Raw genomic sequence first — 22,012 nt, 5'->3', positions numbered from 1 at the left:
CCTGCATTAATATATTTATTTTTTGCCCCAATTTAAATGAATAGATACACAGATATGCAGTACATCCAAAGAAACATCTTCCCTTGGGTTCCTTTTCAAATGGTTATTGGGTTTTACATATTCAAATGACATCAAGTTCCAGTTACTTGGAAAAGAACACATTTATACAGTAGGTAACCTACTCAGTGCATTAGCAAAACACCCAAAGGTGCCATTTTAGGGTTTTTAAGAAGAATATTAGATTTCAATAACCCGAGAGTCACCATTTCCTCATAAGCCAAGCAAACAAATACAGGGACGCCAAAGGAGTCCTTAGTTATCACATGCACTATGAGCGCTGTGAACATTTTCAGGCTCACCAGCCGTTCTGGTCTGCTTAACGGTGTGGGTCATGAAAACAACCTCAAACGCATTCTGTCAGAGCAGTCCTCTAATTACGGGCGGTATTAATTACAGCCCCGTGGTATGGAAAGGGTGGATTTGAGAGTCAACTTTAGAAAAGAACGACTCCCAAGTTCTCACCAGCCAATGGGTATCCACTATTTTAATGAATCACACGCTGATAAACGGCAGTATGTGAAAAAACCTGAAATTCTACATTTGTGACTACGGGCTGTCTGTCAAACTGTTTCTTCGACGAAACTTCATGCGCTGCATGTTTCCCAGCGCTACGGGGAGTGGTAGTAGGACTCACACAAAATACGATCTCAGCCTTACATTACTGCTTAAACACAGTGATTAAAACATTTTCAGTTGTTACTTGCAATTTTATTAACATACAAAAATAGGTACTTTACATACAACAGACATTTACATGTTTATTTTCCATATTAGAAAATAAACTAACAAAAAAAGGAAAATATTTTTCAGACAAGCATGAGAGCAAGGCTGGCCTCAGGGGAACGATGCAGTAGCAATGCAAAGCGTGAAAAACGGTTCAGCGCAGGAGATAGGGCACACCAAAAACCACACCCTTCTCGCTCTCTCTCTTGCTCTCATACAGAGTATATACATTTTCTCGATTTATTTCTACTTTTTATTTTTGCTGTATACGAACAGGAGTGAGAGAGAAGGGCGGGTCCTGTTAATCATGAAACACATGCAGGCAGTTCCAAAGGTTGTTTTTTTGTCTTTTTTTTTTACATCGATATTTATTCAATTTTACATTCAAACAGAGAGTACAATTATGATATTGCAGTTACCTGAATTCCCACAAATTGTCACACGCCAATAACATTGTAGCATTGTAAACCAAAACAAGGATATATGTATTTCTTTGTGCAATTGGTTTCTGGTTAATGAACGGTTCACCGTTTCATGCTTCTTTAAGCCATAAGGGCAAGTAATTCAATAAGCGGATGTGCCTTGGCACCTTGATAAGAGGGGAACATTTAAAACGAGATTTCACACATTGTGCCTGCAATGGTCTTTTTGAACGGTTGGAAATCGGAGCTGAATTCTAGGTTCTCCGGTTGCTGGATAAGGCAATGGCAAAGTCAGTTGACAGGAATTAGTTCTTACAGCTGCCACCAGAGGGTTCATTTCGTCTGCCGCAAGAACATCATGGGAAAATGTTCGTGCTCTTATCCTGGCCCTGGAATGGGAGGGACTTGCCATGGGGCATGGCCATTAACATAACATGGGATAGTCAGGCCTGGGCAGGTGGCTCCAGCGAGAAAGACCACACAAGAGAGCACCCATGTCCCGAGCAGAACATGTCGGACCAGTGATCGAAATCCAGTCGGATTCGGAAGGAAGGCGCACTGCAGCGAGGGACGCTAAGAGCGCGCGAGACTCCTCTGTGTGGTTTCGCACGATGAACCTGAGGCTAGCCCCGCCTTTCTGCACGCCCTGGCTCTTCCGTACATATTGAAAGCAGATTTTTACGACTGTTTTAAGAGCTACGCCGTTTCTTTTCCACAAGTCAGAGGGAAAAGGGTGCGGTCGGAGAAAAGGCAGTAGAACGCAATCGGGCTGCTGAAACTCCACATCTATGCCACCCAGAGATAATGACACACAGGATTTCAAAGCCACTGTTAGACACATTTATATCCCATCATTTAAAGCACATTCATTTCAGTTGCTTAAGGTAGCAGCGGTACAGAGAGAAGACGAACGAACAAGATATCACACTGAATACTGGCTACTACAGTACAACAAAATACACATGTACTCCAAATGAGGGACTGATGAGCTAAGGTCATTAACGTGGATCATTTTAAAACAACATCACTTAAATCACTTATTGTAGATATTCAAAAAATAAATTAAAAAAAGACAATACAAATCATCTACTGATGCATACTCCAGCAGAGTTAAAGAAAAAAAAAACGGTGTTTGGAATTTTATTCAAGCTGTAACACCCTTTGGAAACTGCTCCTAACTACCCCTGAACATGTATGGTTAAATACAAGATAAAATGATGAAAAAGCCCTCGATCCCCAACCCCCACCCCAACCACAAAAAGCTGTTTCATTTCTGGCATTCACACTTTTTTTTTGTTGCAAAAAATGATAATAAAATATACACGACTACAACTGTATCAAAATTCTGACCTCTTATTATTAACAACCCAGTTGCTAATAATAATGCTAATTTTGCAAATGCATTTAGCTAATGTATTTTTTATTTATTAGATTGAACACCACTGCCCCTGAAAATGAATTTTGTAATTTTAAGCCAGATGGGTCAACGTTTGGTGGAGTATACACATATTTTTTTAAAATATTTTTCCAGTTAGGCTTGTTTTTCTGTTAATATTATTTAGTTAGGCTTCTTTTCATAGTGTTTAACAAGTGCTAATCCACCAAAACCAATTTATAGTGTGAACAGAGGACAGTGTCCTGCCTAGCAATAAGAACTATATACTTTTAATAAATAAGTCAGTTTTCCAAAAAGAAAAGTAGCTTCCTAAGATTCTCAGCATTTCCAAAATTGTGTTTGAAGTTTTCTGATTAGAAATACTTCTTCTTTTTCATTTTCAGGGAACGAACCTACAAGAAGTGAACAAGCATCGACACGCCTTTTCAAAACTTAGTGTGCCACTACAAACACCCCCGTTCAGTGTGCATTTGGTTGTAATACTCTTTGAATGCCATATGTTGTGGAGCAACTTATTTAACAATTTTAAGAAATTTTAAAGGAACAGCGTCAAAGCACAGTCCTAAGCTCCTTTACGAGTACAAGGCTGATTTCTGGTCAACAAAAATTAAAAATGCCAACCCTCACATTTGTAAACAAGTTAATTTATGTACTAACATAATATATCCTTCCTAAAAAAAAAAAAGGCTAATTTTTCATTTATCAAAGGGTTGCATATATTCAGATTCTATTAAGCATGGTAGGAACAACTGCTCTTCAGATAGGGAATACAGAGAAAAGTCTGAAAGATACACTGACATAACTGCCACCTGTTATGATGCACACACTAACTTGTGCTTTAAACTTCAATGGTTTGTCTTTGCTTAAGAGACAAATATCTAAACGAATCTAATTTTAATGAGGACGGTCTGTAAGTGGGTTTTAGAAATTATCAGCAATTACGCCCGAGAGAACATACATAGAAGAGGAATATCATTGCCCATAAATCACTCCAGTTAAAAAAAAAAAAAATGTATTTATTAAATGAGTTCACTGGCCTAAACTATCTCAGGTTGACACACATGAATTAGGAGTGCATCTGAGCTCTCTTGTGGACATGACAGTAGCAATGTGGGTTTTCAGCCAAATAGGGGAGAAGAGTAAAGGGGGGTTATTTTGAGAGAATTGTCCAAATCCAACAGTCCTTAGCACACTAATCGCTGCTCTTAGCCTATAGGAACTGTCAGAAAAGTGAGCCAATTTCCCACCATCTCAAGAAGGAAGACAGAGCAGAAGAACCGTCTACGGTTCCCATCCTCACTCCCAGAGGGCAGGCAGATTAATATAGACATATTTGGTAGTGTATTTATGTTTTTTAGGGGACAGGAATTCAAATAAAAGCGCCACTGTCTGGTGAAGAATCGGTAAAGGAACTGGGACATAGGCAATGACATTCCTCTGCCTAACAGCGGGTGACCGTGGACCCCCCAGTACCTCACTGATGAAAGAACAGCTTGTTTCAAACGAGAGTGTGGGTGCGCCTGAGTGCCCCACCCTCCCAGTGCCCTGAGGATCATTGACCTTCGGGTGGGTACCATGGCGAGGGGCCCGTGGGGGGTGTGTCCTCTCACCTCCACGTTGGGTTTTGCATGCAGATTTGGGTAACAGGCGGGGCTGCTCCTGGTGGCCAAGCATTTTTGTTGGATCTTGATTCCCCGCCCAGACTTTGTGCCTTTTGTAATTTGTGGAAATTGGCTGCTGTCCGTCGATTCCAACTCCTGGGAACAGAGGGAGAGGGGAAGCCTCATTCAGTCATTTCAGACCAAGTGCCAGAGCTTAACTCTTTTTAAATGCAGTTGCAGCAGGATTTTCATATCTGCTATGGGTCCTATTACTATATTTCCTTGTCATTCATCCCTCATAGAACAAGGTTAACAAAATGGACGTTTAACATTGTTAAATTGCTATTTAAAATTATTTAATTTATTTATTTAATTTATTTAAGTGCCGGACAGAAAAGAGGACTTTACTACAAACAAATCAATTCCAAATTTAAGCATAAAAATGTCAGAATTAAAAAATGCATTCAACAATTATAATTTTTTTGCATTTCATTATTAATGAATTAAAGGGTTATCATCCAATTGAACAGTCTGTTACAATATCCAATTTGTTTTGTAAAATTCATATCTCAAAGCAGCATTCTTGAAACACACGCCCTTTCCCATCTTTGTTTTGTTACCGGTTTAAAATAAAGCCAACCCTCTTGCACCAGCAGAGACCGTTCAACCTCAACCTCAATTTCCTAAAATATGACGTTTTTGTTTTGTGCCACGGGCTTTCTGTCAAAATATGAAATGGAGATGACAGGAGCTACAGTAGGTTGTTATTTAAATGTCACAACTGTACATGTGGGGTTCTTTTTTGGCCTCAGTAAATCACTGGTGGTTACAGTATAGTTCTTTTCTGACCTTTTCAACATGTACAAGATAACCTTATGCTAAAAGACAAGTAAAATAATCTCCTGACACACACACACAACTACAGCACACACATTGCTGTCACATCCAAATCCCAAGCCTCAGCATCTCCAGCTTTGCTACTCACTGTATTGTCAGGCTATTTTTATGAGTCTTTTCACATCATGTCTGGAGATCTGTGTCTACGCAGAAAGTGGAAGTCCCAGCCCACGGCAAAACTTAATAAAGCGTAGAAATGATTTAGGCAATGTATTTAGATCTATGTAAGGACCTATCACATTTATTAATTGATTACAGGGGTGGGAGTTGAATAGCATACAATTGAGAACTCTGTGCTGGGCAGCTCTTGAGGAAAGGGGAAGGGAACATGCTACTGTTATGCTACTGACACAGTCCCGGGTGTCAGGGAATCTAGGAAAGAACATCAGGCAAACACACCCAAAACTGACTACCACAACCTTTAATGAGCAAATAGCAACAGCAGCCATGCCTCCAGGAGCCAATCAGCACCTCCCTTTGACACACTGACCGACAAAGTCCCTTTAACTCCCTGCAGCTAACGCCCAGACCACCAGTCCGATGGGAGTCCTTTAAGGCTGCCCCTAACGATCTTATCTGCCCCAGCGAAGCCAGCAGCACTGATAAGAGCCACGGTGAAATTAACTAAGTGGGAGGGACGTGCAGAGCAAACAGCTGAAGTGGAGCCTACTGTAACGTGCTGCCTGTATTACACAATTACACACAACAATGAGCGTCTGTTCACCCCAGAAACCTCCACAGCCAAAGAGCAGCCACAGGCACCCAGGGCTTACCGTTTTCCCACGCTAGTACGGTGATTCGGTGACTCTGAAAAAGAGAATCAAATTATTTGCGGTGCGAGGATAAATCTTAGTCATTGTGAATGTGTTATTTCAGCATCCACACACACACACACACACACAACCACACATACACACACACACACACACAACCACACACCACCACCATCATCCTATCAGAATGAAAGAACAACGGCACAGTGCATATCTCTCTAACTTTGATATAAAATAGAATGGCTGTCACAGCACCACCAGAGTTATTTTGACTGAAGACAAGACTTAATTTTAACCCCAATGTTAGGCAAGGTGCAGGTTGAGAGTGCAACTGGGTGAAGAATGACCTCCTAGAATGCCTCTGGGCTGACATGCTGGGAACATGCATGTACACTGTAGATGTACACAACTGCACATCAACCACATAGCTCTGGAGTCTAATACTGAAAACCCAGTGAAAATGAGAAGTGAATGTCCCCTAAGTTGACTTAACATTCCTCACTCTTCTCCGATTTGAGGAACATGAACCAGCAGATACAGGGGGATAGCTATCCATGATGTGTAAGAAACGTTAAAATGACCACTTTTAGAATGTGTTCTCTCACTCGGTCAACCACTGCCGATGTAATCCATGGCTTTAAAGCAGGGCTGTTCAACCTTATTCCAGGAGATATACTGTCCTGCAGGTTTTCCTTTCAACCCTAATTTTGCACACCAGGTCGCTAGCTGTTGAATGAGGTGCGCTTCGTTAGGGTTGGAGGGAAAACCTACAGGACGGTAGATCTCCAGGAACAGGGTATCCCTGTTTCGGAGGATCTGCTTCACAAAGCTGATCAATGTAAATGAGACCTAGAGAATGCATTTTAGATTAACGTTATCAGAGACACACCAACTGAGCAATATGGCACTTCTATTCAACTGATAATGAAAATAATTTTAAAAAATTAGCAGGAAAGCATTTTTACAAACAAAAAAACAACCCAAGTTGGAGCCACCACTCATTCAATATGTAAATGGTCACACAAAATGCATTATGTTTTGTATGTCAAAAAAAAAGTGCTTTCTCTAGTTTTTAATTTATTAGAGTGGCCTTTTGGGCCCCAAAAGCTGTGCTATCGACTGAAATTACGCTCCTGGTATGGCAGTCCATAACTCACGATGACTGGGAGCCATAAAGCCTGCGCTCTACACATGCAGGCCTGCGTGCGTGCTTGTCTGAGCAGTGCTTTCTGGAGTCTAAGGGGACACGGTGGCCTTCCGCGGGCCGGGGTTCACGGTTCGCCCCGCAGCTGTCTCCGAAAAAACACATTTCAAACGGAGCAGTAGTAGGGAGAAGGGAGACCTGTCAAGACATGGTCACAGCATTCCAGGCATACTCCCACAGATGACTCCTTCTCCACCTCCTACCCTACCCCACGCTGCCACAAAGCAACATATAAAACATTTTAGGAGATGTTTTACATTTGTTTTTTTTCCCATAGAAACAACAAAAGCCCCTACCTTTCGATTGCTGAAGATAACTTTCTATTTGAGTATTTGGTGAATCATTAATGGCTGATTGACCAGTAATCCTTAACCAGCATTATTATTTAAAAAAACACAAAATGTTTAATATTTGTAGAGTTTGAGCTATAACTGAATTTAATCAGTCTCAAGAGAAGCTCACAGTAGGTCCCCTTTAACGGTAAGAATATTTGACTGCTAAATAAACATAAGGGACACACCCTAGTCGTTGGTAGTTTCATGAATACCAACGAAGAAAGCCACAGTGCTGTGTGTTATTTCACATAAAACAAAGATGACTCCATCAAACAGAGTGTGGGGCGCAAAGCCGGGACCTGGAGGTCACACTGAAGTACACGTGTGCATTAGCGGCACCCTGGTTGCAGCACTGACCTTCATATTGGTAGGGCCAATACGAACAATTTTTCATTCCTATATTTTCTATGAATGTTACATTTACATTACATTACAGGCATTTAGCAGACGCTCTTATCCAGAGCGACTTACACAACTTTTTACATAGCACTTTACATTGTATCCATTTATACAGCTGGATATATACTGAAGCAATGCAGGTTAAGTACCTTGCTCAAGGGTACAACGGCAGTGTCCTTACCCGAGAATCGAACCTCCGACCTTTCGGTTACAAGCGCAGTTCCTTACCCACTGTGCCACACTCCGTCCCCATTTAATGTGAACTAAATGTTCTAATAAACCAAAAAAAGTGGACTTGTGGTGACTTAAAGTCTCCAGCTTTTTTATCCCCAAAAGACAGGATAAAGTGAATTTTTGTTTAGGTTAAGTCGTAAAGGATTTTCTGTGTGTCCTAGACGTAATGATACTTTAAACGGCTATTCAACTCTTTCTAATTTCCAGAAATAAATTAGCATGTGTGTGTGTGTGTGTGTGTGTGCATGTGTGTGTCTGTGTGTGTGTATGTGTGCGTGTGCGTGTGCATGTGTGTGTACGTGCGTGCGTGCGTGCACGCGTGTGTGTGTGTGCTTGCGTGTATGTGTGTGTGTGTGTGTGTGTGTGTGTGTGTGTGTGCTTGCGTGTGTGTGTGTCTCTAGGGGGAGTGGTGGGGCGTGTCCAGCTCTCACACTGGAATCTTCTTCTTTGGAGCTTGTTGTAACTGTGTTGGAATGCGGTCTGACAATATTTCCAAAACACAGAAACCGAGACTTAATCTATCAAGGCTTAAGAAAAGGCGCAGGCAGGTGATTTGTACACCCTAAATCAGTCCTTTGGGCTTTATATCTGTTTGGGGTTATGTGCGGAGTTGTCTGTCTCACACACATCGCTTATCCCAGTCTTGGTCTATTCTTCAACTGTCGCTGACCGTTGAGTATGCTGCACTGTAATAAACAATGACACTGATTGTGTGTGTGTTCGAGTGTGTATGTGTGTGCGTAAGTGCGTGCGTGTGTGCGCGCGTGCGTGCGTCTGTTTGGGGGAAGGCCTCTACGATAGGCACGGCACAGCTCACACAATGGCAGTTCGTTTTGTCTTGGGAACAGAAGTCAATAAAGTTCAAGTTCGGTTTTTAGCCCGAACTACGGACCCAGATCCACAGTGTCAACAGCATTCAAACTGGATCGACTGCATGTATGCAGAGTTCAGCTCAGCACCTGCAGATGCACCTTGGACACTCTCACGCACAAGCTGACAATTCAAAATAAGGGCACACAGCAATGTGGAGCGTTTATCAAACGCAGCCATCTCTGTCACAGTCAAGGTAGCTGTCTCTCTCATTTGCCTTCGTAGTCTTTCATTTTCATTTCCTTTCTCCTTTCTTTCCTTCCGTTTTAGTTCATTTTTTAGGTAAGGACATCCTTATTCTCAGAAAGTGAGAGCAACGAACAACGTACACCAGATATTCACCTAAGTCCTAAGATGGTGCCTTTTGGAAACTTCTTTAGGAACAGTTCTCCTTTTTCTAAAGTTCTTCTTTAGAAATGGTTCCTCTTACAAGTTTGTCAGTGAGCCGCAGCACTGGAGTTTACTTAGGAGTGGTGAAGGGTGCAGTTTTTGACGTGGCCGTTGATAAACTTGCAAAGCTATAGTAGCTGCTTAATGTGTAGGCTAGAGGGGAGACTGCAGACAAGTCAATCCGGTTTCCTCTGCCATCCCATGATCCTCTCCTCTGTTGCCTTGGGCCAACTGGCTCAGTTTGCATTGTCCAAAGAATGCACTAGTGTCTTTACAGTTCTCTGAGCTGTGGGAAGGAAATCTTGGAGCTTGTGGCAAATCACAGCAAAATGTCAGACACACACAGCCCCAGTGAAACTTTTCTTTCTTTGTGAGGCTCGGGTCTTGACTACATGTGGATCTATCAAAGTCAAATCATGGGAGTGATCATAACTGGTGGATTCCTTTTTTTCTTTTTAAAGAGAACCAGTGCCTTCCAATCTCCAGTGTGATCTGGGCTTATTAAGTAAGCAGTGACTACTGTTATCAACAACTAAGAATCAATCACCCACCACAGAAAAAAAGTAAGGCAACCACAGCCTGACTAGCATGTTAATCAAAAAGCCTCCTTTGCTGAAATAGGCTTCACTTTACATAACAACCTGGGGCTAGTAGCTTTTGTTTCACTGCAACATTAAACTTTTAAAAAGATTAAACAAGCAAAGAAAGCGATACACAGAGAATTCTGCCTTAATAAGTGACCCACCCCAAAATTGCTGACTTCCTGTGAGAAACAAGCATGCTGATTGGCTGTCTAAGGGACCATGATACATTCAGCCAGTGAGAATTCTATGCAGATCCAATCAATGACCGCATCAGTTGGCTATAATGAATGAGGCATCCATGGGAATGAGGGAGTAACTTTTGCGAGACACAACAAGAGGTCAAAGATCGCAGATCTGTAGCCCAGAGGTGTGGGAGGGGAAAGAAGCAGGGACTCAGCTGTGCTTAGGGAAACAGGTGTGATTCTGAACAGCAACAGGTAATGGCAGCAGGCCTGAATATTGTGCTGCCCACCTCACAACCATGGGAAAATACTATAAATGTTCCCTGTACTGAACTCAAATTCAATTCAGCTCAATATTTTTGTGTTGACGAAAGAACTGAGTAATCATATTTTCCATATAATTTGCCTCCAGCGCTTAATGCAGAACTTTGAATATAGTTTATGTAAAACAAAAATTTGAAAGTCAGACATAAAGACTTCACTGTGTGAGAACTGTTCGGTGAAAGACTTCTGACAGTTCGTAATCACAATTAGCTCATAGTTTAGCTGACAGTGAACGCCATGTTCCATTCTTAAAGGAAACCAGTTTTAATACTTTCATAAACAGAGCAAAGAGACGATGTTCACATGAACAGCTTTCACAACTATTTGCAGTATCGAGAAAGGTAATAAAGAATTTTATGAGGAAGTCTACTTTTGGGTCACTTCATACATATTATGTTTCAACACCTTTGGGACAGGCTGAAGCCTGCTTTTGTATTGCTGCTTTTGAGCGTCAGCCTGCCAATCAAAAAGCCACTTCAGGATCTCTCATTGAAAAGTGATTGTGTTTCCCAACCCAGATTAGAGCTGGTGGTAAAGACAGCCAATGACAAAGCACACAAGCTAAGAGATGCAGAGGAACGAGCAAGGCGAGGAAGAGGAGCAGGAGATCGAGAAGGTGGAGCAGCAGGGTGAGGGAACCGACGCAGCAGTGCCAGTGCGGGGGCGGCCAGTGCACCGCTGCGCTACGACTTTAAGTTTCCCATCAGCCCCAGAACAGCAAACTCAGAGATGCGATCGGATCCGGCGCACTCACTTCTTCTTCTTCGTCATGCAGCGTGCAATGAGGGCGATGATCAGCAGGGCGACCAGGACGGCAATCACGATCCCCGCGATGGCTCCTCCCGACAGCGACTCTTCAATCTTCTCTGTAGAAACGATCATCAATCAACGTTAACCGCCCGCGTACGATGCGTCCAATTACTGCTGAAAATGGCTTGTTACCACCGCGTTAACCGCGATAACTCAAGCCGATCACACAAAACAGAAAAACGCAGTTCAAAGTTTGTGGAAAATTAAACGCGTCCTTCCCCACTGTACACTGGGGCTCTATGGAATGTTGCGCATAAAGCAGCTCGCTGCGCATCCGATGCGCTACAGGTGAGGCATCGTTCAGCAAGTCCCCTCTCACCTTTTACAGACAGCGTGTGGACGGCCGAGGCGGTCTTCCCGGTCACGTTGTTGCTGGCCACGCACTCGTACTTGCCGCTGTCGACGTAGGCCGCCTTCTCCAGTTCGTAGACGGCCTTCTTCACGTCCTTCACCGTTCCGTTGACGGTCCACGTGTAGGTGGCGGGGGGGTCAGAGGAAGCGGCGCACGTCAGCGACAGCTTCTCGTTCACCTCCACCGCGGTCACTCCCTTTATGGCCACCGCCTCCGGTCCGTCTGAAAGAATCACGGCATGGACATCCATATGCAAACTGTGCCTGGCAGAGGCAGAGGTCAACGCAGCAGCGAAAAGGAACTTCCCACAACCGCACAAAGTAAAGATTTTGGTGTTACGTAAACAGAGCAGATGTCACTCATTTTGATCCGTTCTGCTGGTGAAAACCGTTAGTTTTAAACAATACTGAACTTTTTACTGTGTCGTTGGCAAATATACCCAATCTCACACAAAAACAGAGATTCTCAAATGATATAGCATCAAATATCCATGATGATAATTGGTCAGCCCAGTTAATGGAAAAGCTGAAGAATTTTGGGAATAGAGACACTGAGCTGGGCATCGAAGGATGCCGCCCCGCCCCATATCCAGATTCTTCCTGAGATTTATTCCCAACGAGGAGGTTTTTCTCACCAGTGTTTAGGGGTTTTTCATTCCCACTGTAGAGTTTTTTTTTTTTTTTAGTTTTATTGCCGATTTTTTGTGGATTCAGGCTCGGTCTTTCCCAATTTTCCTACTTCCTATTTTCTGGTAAAGTGCCTTTGCAACAGTGTCTCTCTAATACAAGCAGGGCTTCACAAATACAGTTGAACCAAACTGAATAAATCAACAGAACCCTGACAGTAGACCAGCCTCCATGGCTGCCTGGCCTCATCACCGCCATTGCACAAAACTAGGAAGAGCGTTTTCTGTTCTGGACCAGGATAAATTGCGTTAAGGCACCTTTCACACCTCACTGTGCTTTACACTGAAGAGATGAAGCTCACCACAGAAACCACCCACAATACTTGTGCTGAACCCACCCGGGTGATGCATGGCAGCCATTTTGCTCTCGAACACTCATCACAAATCAGCTGAGGTGGAAATGGAGGGAATTATTAAGCCAATTAAAATGGGGATGATTAAGAGTCCTGATAAAGAGAGAGAGAGCCGGGTCGGGAATTTACCATGCATCTCTTTCATTCTTCATGTTGACACCTCCTCTATGGAGCAAAACGCTCACTTGATAACCCTGCCATCTGCCCACCCCACTCCTGCACCGAACCTGGAACCGTTTCAAGAGCTATCTCTAGGAAATTACTGTGAATCAGCTGATGGGTTCCATGATAGGTTTCCGCTTTAGTAAAAATCCCGGGGTTGGTTCGGGCCTGTGAAATTTCCCTGGAAGCATTCACAGCAAAATATTCAGTGTTAAATAAACTCTTACAGAGTACATATGGTCCCAAATGGTCAGAGTTGAATTAACACTGGACATGTTGCTAAGTGCAGTTTCTTTTTAAAAATACATTTCACAACCTATTTCTATATTTATCCCAATTCTGAATGCCTAGTCTTGATTGTGGGCACCTTGCATCACTAGCAATGTCCTCCCAATCAATCAGAGGAGCTGCCATTGTGCACCATGGTGGGGGATACGCTGTTCACAGAATCCCTCCCTCTCTAGGTGACACTATTGTCAAACATTCATTAGTCACTCTGTGGGACTCCTGGTCACAGTCAGCAGTGACTATAAATTGAGTAGAGTACTGTTACAGAGTCCCAGCAATGGTGATTCAGAAAAAGCTAAATGTGGTAACCAGGGACAACCATTCTGATTGCTGACCGTGTATTTGATGCTTAAAAACTCTAGGGCTCTACTGCTGAAACAAACCTGACGCAAAACATTTTTTCAATCAACAGCTGGGTTTGTCAAAAACACACCTGAAATTCAACTAAGGACATTCGAAAATAGAAAGTGCCCTGCGGCCAGGCAGTATACTCACAGTTGACAGTCATTTTGTAGCTGGCAGAGTTGGTGCTCACGGGATTGGAGAGGTCGCACTGGTACACTCCACTGTCGGTTTTTTCTACGCGAGAAATACCCACAGAGCTCTTGTCGGCGAAGATGGTTACCCTGTCGCTAGGAGACAGCGGCTTTCCATCCTTCAGCCACTTTGTGGTGACGATGGTGCCCTTCGCTGCCTGGCAGCTAATGTTTGCAGAGCTATTTCCTGCTATCAGTTTGGCTGTGGGTCCGGTTACTGCAGCACCAGATATCTTCTCTGAAAAGAGAAGGGAGAAACAATTTTGGTCGGCTCCTCCTGAGAGAATTTGTTTTCACACATGTGCAGGTTCGCATGCTGTACATGCCGTCATAGTCCCTGAACCTGGTCTGTCCGCAAAACGGGAAACATGGGCACGTTTCCCGTTTTGTAAAACTCCATAGCATTCACGCAAAACAAGTTTCAAAACAAACGAGTTGCAAAATCTTCAAAAAATAAACAGTTATGTGTGCGTGTCCATTTACCCAAAAGCAAATAACCGTTCAGGTCAGAACTGGATAGATGGTCCTTTATGATAAAGTAGCATGTCTGCTGTGCTGCTGCAATGATCTAATGCTACCCTACAGACACTGTAGATTAGTGACCCTCTGTGCATTCACAGAATAACTGACATTTCTGTCAGCAAAACTAGCACTGCGCTGTTTTTTAAGACTCGCTCGATAGCACCCTGAAGGCCATCACGCTGCAAATCATAGTTCCTGACAGTTCCCAAGAAGGCCGTACTTCCAATGTCTTGAAAGAATGGTTAACTGATCTAATCAGGAACAACCATTAACAGTTCTGTTCTTCAGCCCTGTGAAGTTCCAGGCCTGGGAGACTGAGTCATTACAGGCATGACTAATGGTTTCGTCAAACTGAATCATTGTCATATACCTGTAGGCTAACCCATATGGAAATACAATATGTACTGGATAAACATGTAAATGGTGAAAATATGAAATGCAATAGATATGCCTTTAATGTATGTGCAAGCACATGACACATACCAGTATTACAAAACATCAATCATTGCCAGTGTCATTTATCAGTAGTGCACAAGTTACAGTAAGACAATATCATTTCAAAACACACGCATACAATTACACACAGCATGTGAATCTGGCAATCATACTTTTTAGTAAACAAAATCAGTGCATTTTGACAAATGTGTAAATATTAACTTCTCATACCTTTAACACATCTTAAACAGTAGGCTATATGGTCTCGGTAATGCTGAGCGATAGGCAGGAAAGCAACTTTTCCCACTTATTCCTTCTGTATATATTGGGCAATGCCCGGAACGGCACCAAAGAAAACATTTCACAAACAGAAACGATATGTACCTGCATGCCTATTGTGCAATTCCAAATAACAGACTCAGCCAGACACCATGTAAGAAGCACTACATTAGTGTGCAGTAAACCAGGAAATATCAAGGGCAACATTGGTCCACGTTAGAGAACAGTTACGAACTGAGCAAACCCCACCAAACAGAACACAGTAGTGATAAACACAGGTTGTTTTGTTTGGGTCAGAGCTCACTGTTAGCTCAGTGAGGAAATACATCCATATATACGTGCAGCAATGCTTGACATACTCACGATAGGAAGTATGTTAAGGACTCAATATGGACTTTGAGTATTTGAAATATATATGAACGGGTATTTTTTTGGAGGGTAATGAGCAGTCTGGGACAGGAAATAGGGGCATCATTACCCAGCAGACTTTTTGCTTTTTGGGGGATGGGTGGAACAACCCACTTGTCGGACCCAGTTAGATAATATCGGTATTTCTGTTGTATATAGCACCAATTAAGCTTTTTAATCAGTTACTGCAGTTACTTTTTTTAAAGCTATTTACTATAATTTCCTTGTAGATGTCCAAGAACAATTTTAGAAGTTATTCAGATTACAGTGTCTGAGGTCCCATCAACCTCAAAGGCTTTTAGTCAACTGAAGTCAATTCCCAGTCTAGAACCAGTCACTCACTAGTAATCACAATCAATCAAACAACAGCAGAACAAGCAAAGAACTAGATGAATACCTTTTTCTACTGAATTTTTTAAAAATACTTGTATTTATATTTTTAAATATTTGTAGACAAAAGAAGCTGTAAGATTCAGAGCAATGTGCTTTACTGTATGTGCTAAGTTCTCACGGTCACAGAGTCTAAAGACTATGACCACATCCTGCTTTTTTAACCAACATTTTGCTCTGCAAAGTGAACTCACTTTCCCAGCAGGTTGTGGTGGAGTGGAGTTTGAGCCTTTTCAAGAGAGCTGCTCAGATTATACCTGGACTAAGTAACTACCACCATTCGGCGGGTGATTTCGATCACTTAATTCCCCTCCTTCATGCTACACACGTACCTCCTGTGTCACTCATGTTACATCTACCTCCATTCAGCACTTATTGTGCCTTGTATCACTGTCTTCATGTTGTAGCTTGTAATGCCTCCTAGTTTGACTCAGCATAGGTTAGGTCAGAGTAATGTTCACTGTGTGAACTGGACTTAATGTGTTCATGGCTCTGAATAACTGTACAAAATGAGTACTGTTTCTTATCGGACCTGTGTTTTGTAGTCGTTCCAATGACCTTTGGTAAGCACTTATTGTACATCGCTTTGGATAAAAGCGTCTGCTAAATAAATGTAACATAATGAGCTGATGGGCTCTCAGGAGTGGATAGGACTAGCCTGGCTCTTGTCTCTCGTGTGATAATAAACTCTACAGTCCCTGACCAGCCTTCCTGGCTCCTTCCCCTCTAGTACGACAAGTCAAATTCAAAACCAAGAATCCTTGTTGCCTTGACTCACCCATTAAGGCGATCTGTGCCACGGTAGATGCCAGGTACCTCTTGGTATTGGGATTACTGGCCAGGCAGGTGTAATTGCCGCCCTGAGTCTTCTGAATGTCTGTCAGTGTCAGCACTGGTCCTGGTTTTTTGAGGTTCTCGCCGTTGAAGAGCCAATCATACTGGGCAGCGGGGCTGGATTTGGCCGAGCAGGTCAGGGTGATGTTGGACTTGGTGCTGTGGACCGGCATCTGGGGACTGGTGGTCATTGATATCTCCTCCGGCCCATCTGCAACACACCATTCATGTTAGCTGAGGATCTGACCAACAGTTTCAAAGTCCAGGGGCTTCAGGAAATGGCAGCTCCTATCTGGAAAAGGTGCTGTACTATCATCTATACACACCCTAACCCAAAGTATCGACAGCAGCATGGGCAGTTGCTTGGCTGAAACCCTAAGTATGCTTAAAAAACAATCACAATGAAGAAATACGGTAGCTTGTCATATTGGTCACACACATTGACTTGTGTATGCATTGAATTTCAGTGCTTAAGCATCTGATAAGATAATTAGTAATGTTATTAACACAGGTAGGAAGGGATTTCTGTGGTTCTATCTTGTGGTTCGTCCTCTGAAAAAGCCACAAAGCTTAAAGAAAGCCTCAACCTGGCAGTGAGATGGCTGAGCATCTCAGGATTTCAATATTCATCAGTACATACTCTGCGATTTCTCTCTGACACTTTCAGAGAAGCAGAGAAGTCAACTGCACTTGTGTTAGGTCCAGCACAGCATTTATTTAGTTTTAATAAGTTAAAATGAATATAAGAAAATAACAGTTAGTGGAGAAACAAGACCAGGTCAAAACCTAGTATATGGCTGGACCTAACACAAGTGATCTGGCCGACCAATGGTGTAACTTCATCACTCACTCAGTCACAGACATTTGCGTTTGTAGGGCTGGCCCCGCTGTTGCGGTCCAGCCAAAAATGAAGGGATTTCATGCACTTTTTGAACTTCTGAGATGTCCCTTGCCCCTTGTTTGTTTATTGTTTAACAGGGAGTGAATATGAACACAATTTAAAAAGAGAACATCAGTGGCTTGTGGTATGAAACCCAGGCAGTTCTTTCATGTGTAAAATGGCCGGCGGTTGTGGCAATGTTCACGTGCAGGACTCACAGCTGATATTGAAGGTGAGGGGAGAGCTGGTTTTCGTTGTCAGGGGGTTGGAAGCGGTGCAGGCGAAGGGGCCCTTGTCGGCCCTCAGGATGCTAAGGATGGTGAGCACGCTGCCGTCTTTGCTCAGCTGCATGTGGTCCGTGGCCACAACGGCGGCGCCGCCGGACAGCCAGCTGTAAGTCAGCTTGCTGCCCGTGGCGGTGCAGGTGAGGCTGACGGTGTCGTTGAACTCCACCGGATTGGTCACATTGGCTTTCGCCACCACGTTTGAGACCGACTCTGCGGTTCGGGGAACAGAGAGAGAGAAAGCTGAGTCTGTGCACCAGGAAAAACACACAGTACAACGCACACTGCTACGCCTACCTCTAATATACAGCACAACGCATACTGCTACGCCTACCTCTAATATACAGCACAACGCATACTGCTACACCTACCTCTAATATACAGCACAACGCATACTGCTACGCCTACCCCTAATATACAGCACAACACATACTGCTACACCTACCTCTAATATACAGCACAACACATACTGCTACACCTACCTCTAATATACAGACAACCATACGTACACTACCTCTAATATACAGCACAACACATACTGCTACACCTACCTCTAATATACAGTACAACACATACTGCTACACCTACCTCTAATATACAGTACAACAAGCCCCCTCTATATCATGCACATACTGCCCTACCTCTAATATACAGTACAACCATACTGCTACCCTACCTCTAATATACAGCACAACGCATACTGCTCCGCCTACCTCTAATATACAGTACAACACATACTGCTACACCTACCTCTAATATACAGCACAACACATACTGCTACACCTACCTCTAATATACAGTACAACACATACTGCTACACCTACCTCTAATATATAGTACAACACATACTGCTACACCTACCTCTAATATACAGTACAACGCATACTGCTACACCTACCTCTAATATACAGTACAACACATACTGCTACGCCTACCTCTAACTGTTACCACTGGAGACATGCACGCTCCTTATTTGCATGCTAACAGGCCACTAAAAAAACCTGTTAGGCCAGCATGCACTGGAGTAGACGGTAAAACAAAAATTGTTTTCGCTCAGAGTCTTCAATTACTGAGACACGCTAACTCTGACCCTGATGAGGACAAGCAGCTTTGCATAATGCAAGAAAAACCTTATATTCTGACACAAAGACAAGCAAGGAAAAACGGTGGATTTTGAACTGGGCTAACTTCATATTCGAGACCAATGATATGTAACTCTTCCAACAGACATGATGAAATGCCACACCCATATGAGACCTGGGCCAATTCTGTTTGGTAGTAAGCCCTGACAAAAATGTTGTTGTTTTTTAATGAAAGTTAGCCTTTTTTATAACTCCTTAATATCCAGTCGGCATATCGTTACTTTGACACGCATTTCATATATGTTTTTTATTTCAATTCACTTTTATAAGCATCGGAAATGAACAGTATAAAACTGACGATTAAATGCGTTTTGGAACCAACAGCAGCTCATTGACATAGAGGCTTCTGGCTGTTTTTCCCTCTCTCTCTCTCTCTCTCTCTCTTTATTTTGCAAGCATGGCATACATAGCCACACCCAAGCGAGAGCTATCCTGCATGGGTGGGTGGGGGTCCCAGCATCTGCACATCTCTACCCTGAGATGGTTTGATATATCACAGGGATATATGCTTTTAACTCCCCTCTTTGATCAAGAGCACATTGTTCGTTTGAGTCGCTTTTTCTTTTTTTTTTGTTACAAGATTTTTTTTTTCCACGTTAAGCATGCTTTAATTCAAAGTGCCAACCTCAATCTTCCCTCTTTTTAATATGCTCCTTGGAGTGGGACACTCTGGATTGTATTCTTTTCATGAATCGGGCCCTATGGAAATCTGCTGGCTCTTAGATTATTGAGATATGAAGAAAAAAATACTTGTTATTAACATGGATCAACAATTATGTCCAACTACATACAGATTAGCATCTGGGCAATTCCAAGACAAAAAGAAATAGAAAATTAGAATTGTTTAAAAAAAAATTTTTTTTTAATTATTTTAGGGGTGCAGTGAATAAATTTAGTAGTCGATTTCTCATATGCACTGTTATTCCTGACAGTTAAGTTTTCATTGTTACCGATTGTGGGTATTCATTGCGAAACAGTATGTTCCATTTTTGTCAGTATTTTTATTTAATAAGAAATGGCATGCTATTATAATTGATCAAATTGAACACACGATAAACAGAAATTGTAGTAACATTATAAAAAGCTGTTATATACATACTTGCTCATAAATTGCTTGGAAAATATCTGGCTTATTATCAATGATAATAAATAACTGGGCTCTGGGAGGGAGTATACAAAATTCCTTGCAAGCTCGGTAATGTTAACTAGGCTGTTCACAACAACTTGTTTGGACAATATGCTCTCACCCCTATGTGAAGTTTCCTTCCCACAACAATGCGCACAAATCATATGACGGAGGGATGTAGGGAAGTCAGCAAATACGCAGCAATGTGAATTCTGCCATTTGCAGAGCCTGAGCACTGACCAACAGAACCAGAACATTCTGGAAAGTCCTCTCAATGCCCAGACAATATCTGGGTAAGGAACGAAGGACTGTAAGACGCAGAATCATAAAAAAAGTGCCAGGGACTCACCGTAAACAGTAAGCTTATTCTCTCCAGGGATCTGAACACCAGTATCCTGCACCATGCTTATAGAGTAATCCCCGGTGTCGCTGGTGGTCACCGCTTTGAGCACGAGCGAACCAGTCGTCCGGTTGAAGACAACCCTGTCCTTGTAGGCATCGGCCACACTTTCCCCCTTGGTTGCAGAGCTGATAATAGGGACAGGGCCAGAACCACTATTGAATGTCCAGGTTATTACGACAAACTGCTGGGTCAGGGGGTCGATGGTGGTGACGAATGACACATTGTGTCCCACCAAATATTCCAGGTTGCCTGGTTTGAGGGCCTGCTTCTGACCCGCACAGCATCCTGGGAAGGAAACATGTGTGTTATTAGAAATTAACTTCATGCACTGCTGTGAACCACAATAACCATAAATAATTTCACCCCAACCTCAAGGGAGATATCAACTGCGGACGCATAATAGAAGGGGCCGGGCTGTAGGCTAATTTACTATGCTGCAACTAGACATGTTTATCACAGTCCAGGAACACGGAAATTAATTGGCTGAGAGACACACGATTTCAACCATATTTTCTGAAAGGTAAAATTCAAGAAAACATTTGTCTCTGCCCTGCTTCTAGAAAGTAATAATGCGCCATTGACTGGGTCCCTTTCCCAAGGGTGCCATCCCTGAAAAGAACGTTTGAATACACGCGATACGCATGTCTTCACCCACCATTACACTCAAGCAACCTTCACTTAACTGCAACATTTAGAAACAAAAACTATTGTTTTACGCATTAACACAAGCTTAATTGTCACATAAAAAGTCGTTATGTAACAATTTTCTGTGAATGTCAACGTGGACAGACAAATATAACATCGACCATAACTGACGTCGCAGCCTAGCTACTGTAAGCTATAATCATAATTATACAGTTAGATGATGTTGTTTAATACAATGTTCACTGACTGTACAAATAACCTTCTACCTGTAGTACGTTCTTTTCAATGAGTTACATATTCTGAATAGGTTACAGAATTCAACATTCTACATTCAACATTCTAATTTAAATGTTTAGAATATATATAGGCCTATATATAATATAGCCTATATATATATTTTTACTTATGGTTAGTTATTCCGATATTTAAGAAAAGTTTTGTTTTTTTGGGGGGGGGGGGAGGAAATCGAGGAGAGAAAACTACTGATAATTTTCCTTCACCAAGTAGAAGGCAGGTGGTAACTCATTTTAAGTTTTTTTTTTTAAGCACGCAAGTGATACTCACAGAATATATATGGTTTTTCACGTAAATTCTACAGGTATTGCATGGATGAATTTGCCTTACCTAGAGCTGACAGCAGAAGCACGGTTAGAAACGCCAAATTGTGAAAATCCATTGGGAAAGACAACTAGAAGCGGCACTGAGGAATTCGCTTCTTTGCAGCTTCTATTACGAACTAAATTGGGACACACCCCGAAAGTGTCATCACATTAAAACCCGCCTATTCCCGGTCGTATAATGTGCGCCGAGTTTTGCGGCACAACGCTTTTCAGCGCAGTTTTGGACATCATAAAAACAATGTTATCACTTTATCACGCATAAACTACATTATATCATTTAGCCAGTCTTACATGCCTGAATAGTTTGAACATCAGAGAAAAAGTTTGGAGTGATCTGATGCTGAGAATGTCAGGTAAAGAAAATAAGAACGAATAGCGAAGCTACCATCGGTCTGAAATCTGGATATAGTGCATTCATACGAACTTATGAGGAATTACATTGTCATATAACCTAAAACAAAATA

The 22,012-nt window shown here is 42.4% G+C and overlaps 1 protein-coding gene across 2 annotated transcripts; it reads right to left on the bottom strand.

The window, feature by feature from the left end:
• Positions 1 to 746: 746 nt before the first annotated feature.
• On the bottom strand, positions 747 to 21,703 carry LOC135261560 (carcinoembryonic antigen-related cell adhesion molecule 5-like). 2 transcript variants are annotated; one of them, XR_010331984.1, is made up of 9 exons: positions 21,553 to 21,703; positions 20,230 to 20,568; positions 17,547 to 17,825; positions 16,393 to 16,659; positions 13,540 to 13,818; positions 11,524 to 11,778; positions 11,149 to 11,260; positions 5,824 to 5,906; positions 747 to 4,358 (listed from the first exon to the last, which is right to left on the bottom strand). XR_010331984.1 is itself a non-coding variant. In XM_064348011.1 (9 exons), exons 1-8 carry the CDS (start codon positions 21,602 to 21,604, stop codon positions 5,885 to 5,887), a joined length of 1,605 nt encoding a protein of 534 aa, XP_064204081.1. In that variant the 5' UTR covers positions 21,605 to 21,703; the 3' UTR covers positions 747 to 4,358; positions 5,862 to 5,884. The 2 variants fall into 2 exon arrangements, 1 of the variants encoding a protein (XP_064204081.1); XM_064348011.1 differs by having other exon boundaries at positions 5,862 to 5,906.
• Positions 21,704 to 22,012: the final 309 nt, after the last annotated feature.

This window comes from Anguilla rostrata, chromosome 8, assembly GCF_018555375.3.
Source record: "Anguilla rostrata isolate EN2019 chromosome 8, ASM1855537v3, whole genome shotgun sequence".
Classification (NCBI taxonomy): domain Eukaryota; kingdom Metazoa; phylum Chordata; class Actinopteri; order Anguilliformes; family Anguillidae; genus Anguilla; species Anguilla rostrata.
The sequence above is the reverse complement of the archived record's forward strand: the minus strand, read 5'-3'. Positions and strand labels throughout refer to the sequence as shown.

Bases quoted from the DNA above. Each gene is read 5' to 3' on its own strand.
- LOC135261560 (XM_064348011.1), bottom strand. From the start codon at position 21,604: ATGGATTTTCACAATTTGGCGTTTCTAACCGTGCTTCTGCTGTCAGCT. The intron at 13,819-16,392 runs GTGAGTCAAGGC...TTCTCTTTTCAG, and splicing joins GGCACAGATCGCCTTAATGG to AGAAGATATCTGGTGCTGCA. The intron at 11,779-13,539 runs GTGAGTATACTG...TGATTCTTTCAG, and splicing joins CTACAAAATGACTGTCAACT to ACGGACCGGAGGCGGTGGCC.